General features: G+C 26.1%; 1 protein-coding gene across 1 annotated transcript; it reads right to left on the reverse strand.

Moving 5' to 3' along the window:
- Positions 1–522: 522 nt before the first annotated feature.
- Positions 523–1,519, reverse strand: LOC125369046 (protein NIM1-INTERACTING 2-like). The gene has a single exon (XM_048370446.1). It carries the CDS (start codon positions 1,205–1,207, stop codon positions 854–856), a length of 354 nt encoding a protein of 117 aa, XP_048226403.1. The 5' UTR covers positions 1,208–1,519; the 3' UTR covers positions 523–853.
- Positions 1,520–3,296: the final 1,777 nt, after the last annotated feature.

A 3,296-nucleotide genomic window follows, 5' to 3' on the forward strand; every position in this document is an offset into this window, starting at 1 on the left:
AAAAAAGACTGTCAATAAATACAATTTGTATACATGTTCAATATATTCTTTTAATAAACATTTTTAGATAACATAATGAGTCCATCTAAATATGATTATTTATATCAAATATTATTTTATTAAATATTACCTAAAATCTTGTGTATATAGAAAAGTAGTCCTTTCTTTTTGTCCATCAAAATTATAACCCATCCATTAAAATCAATATTATTATCTATAATTACATTTTTAACTTCCTTACTTCAATTAATAATTGATCAATTTTCAAAAACAAACTCCAAAATAACACTTATTTTAATTTATTAAAAACTAAAAGAATATTTACATAGTAGATACCCTAAAGATTATTCAAGATAACAAAATGTTTATGCACTAAAAAATAAAAGTTAAAAAAAGAGAAAGAAAAAAAAGAAATGAATCGAACATGATTCCTACTAACTTAATTTCTAAGACAGATTTTTTTTCAAGGACTACTGAAAGAGACTAAACTTCAAAATAAAAAAATTTCCCTGCTAACATATGTAAGAAAAAAAGAGAGAGATTATAATCACATTAAAATATAGTCATAAAAATTCTCTTAAATGAGAATTAGTCAAGTATCATACGACACTATATTACTATTACATGTATTTCTTCAGGTCTATTACAATTAATTATTTTATCTTAGTAAATATCATAATAAGTCTAATTATTAAACAGAACTCGTAATTGAAAAAAATAAAATAAAATAACATATTAGGAAAAGAAAGAAACAAAGACCTACTCTCATGTATAACAGGCGGTTAAACTCGCGACGGGAACTGCTCATCCGCCATCTATTCGGCGGCCGAGATCTGAACAACCAGCGGAAATCTCATGCCTCATGAGTTTCCACCTCCGGCAAGGCATTTAAATCCAAAAGTACAGCTTCCTCCTCAACAACCGCTTCCTTTCTGATCTTAATCTTCTCATCCTTACGAGCGCCATCACCATCACCATCACCATCACCGACCACCGCAACAACCTCGGCTTCGACAGCAGCTCGCCATCCTTCTCCATTTCCTTTCTCGAAATACTTAACGGCTACCTGCATCCTTCTCAGAATTGCAAAGAATTCCTCCACCTCCTCCTCTGTGGCGTCGTCCTCTCTCTGCTTTTTACGATTTGGTTCCTGATCGGATTGTTTCTCGATCCTTCTCCTTTTGTCTTTTCCCTTATTGTTATCCATGCTTCTCTGTGAAAAACAAAACAAGCACAAATCCTTTCTTTTGCTAATAGCTCAGTAACATCATCAAGCAGTTGCAACCAATATATGTATTAAATCCACATAAAATTTTAAAAAAGTAAGTAATTAATTTAATTTAGTGACCTAGAACGAGAAATTGCATGGTAGTTAGGTCCATATAAATTTTATTTATAAAGAAGACTAAGAAGATTTGGTCTTACTTTAATCAAAACAAATTATTGAAATAAAAAAATATTTTGTTATTTACTTTTTAAATTATTTTTTAAAAAAAATAAAAAAAAATTGTGTTGCGCAGCGCTGTGATTGAAATTCTAAGCGAAAGAGTGCTGTTTGTATGGGGCGGTTAAAAAATGGAATGGAAGATTTTAATAAAATTATAGCGGTGGTTTTCTAGCCGTTGGATGTAGACTGGTGGATGTATGATGTCATTGTGATGAGTTGAGGTGGCGTCATGGACATGGCGATATGCGATATTACGTGATAGGCTCAGAATGACGATAACATTTATGTCACGCGCGCATTATATGACGCGTCTGTCGTGTGCAACAACGACGATAAAATGGACCCTTTTCTTCGATGATGATCATATATGATATGATATTATTTGCATTGGATTCTCTCGCCACTATCATTTCTACCCCTCCTTTTCTCCCTATAATTTTTTTTGTGCCATTTAAAAAACAAATTAAACATTCCTTTTTATTTTTAATCATTTTTGTCAGTCAAGATATGGGAATAATTCAATTTTAATCAATAACTATTTATAAAGTATGCCAGTAAAAGGTTATAGGGTGAATGACAAAGTGATGTGGTGTATTACGCTAATACTGTCTTTTACAGTTTTCTTTCTTCTTCTTTTTTCCCCTGATTTTACGTTTTAATATTATGCTGGGTGGCTACATTTGCAACTGCCGGTTTTAGTTTGAAATCGGTGGTTCACAGTTTAATAAAAACTAAAATCGGATTTAAGCCGCTCCTTCATTTCGATTTAATATTGTACTAAATATCTCTTTATCTATTTTTCATAAAAGCTAACTAGTTAATAGGTCTTTTTTAAAAAATAAAAATAATTGTTTTATATTTCGTCCTAATCTTTTATTGAAATTAAATTCACTTAAAATTAAAATTAAACAAGAATAAAATGTTAATTTAAGACACTTTTTAAATATTAATATCATATTAGTAAAGTTAAATTAAATAAATTTTATCAAAGTATGATACATTTATTTTTATTTTTACAAATGATCTTTAGACAAATAAAATATAGAATAATTAAATTATTTATTTATTTTTAAATAAACTAAATGGTTGAGCGACAATTTAAAAAATTCTTTTTTGACAAATAATTCATTTAGAGTGTGATAATTATTTTTTTTAAAGTAAACTAATAAAATTTAATTTTAAATGGATTTAATTGCATTTGAAGTCTAAGGACCGAATAAATTTTTAATTTTTTAGATTGAGCATATAACCAGGTTAAGAGAAAAAAAATATTTAACAATAAACTGAAATTAAAGGGATTATTTAGTATATTATACTAAATAAGCTGGGAAGATTTGTCTTTTATCCAAAATTATATTACTTATTAAATTAATTTATTTGTATTTATTTAAAATTTATAAAATTTATTTATAAATTTAAAATTGATATGCTTTAGATAGAGTGAAAATTAATTTAATATTTTACATAAGCAAATTGGTGTGTGAATTGATGGATTACACATTAGTAAGTCAATACATTCTATAATACTAAACTAACTATTTCAATTTTATTTTATTTTATCTATTTTTTAAAATAAAATATTTTTTTATAAATATTAATTAAATATATATTAATTTTAATTAAATTTAAATTAAAAATCTCACAAGAGATGCGCTTGTCACTTTCTTATAGCTAATAATAAAATATATATATATATATATATGAATTTTTGAGATTTAAAAATATTTTTGACATGAGTATTTATTTTGTTATATGAAATTCAAGTTTATATATAATTTTATGACTTTTTTATTAGTTTAAAGATTAATAAGTTAAATACTGATTTTAATTTTTTAAAAATATATTAATA

Source organism: Ricinus communis, chromosome 1 (assembly GCF_019578655.1).
Source record: "Ricinus communis isolate WT05 ecotype wild-type chromosome 1, ASM1957865v1, whole genome shotgun sequence".
In the NCBI taxonomy this organism is placed as follows: Eukaryota; Viridiplantae; Streptophyta; class Magnoliopsida; order Malpighiales; family Euphorbiaceae; genus Ricinus; species Ricinus communis.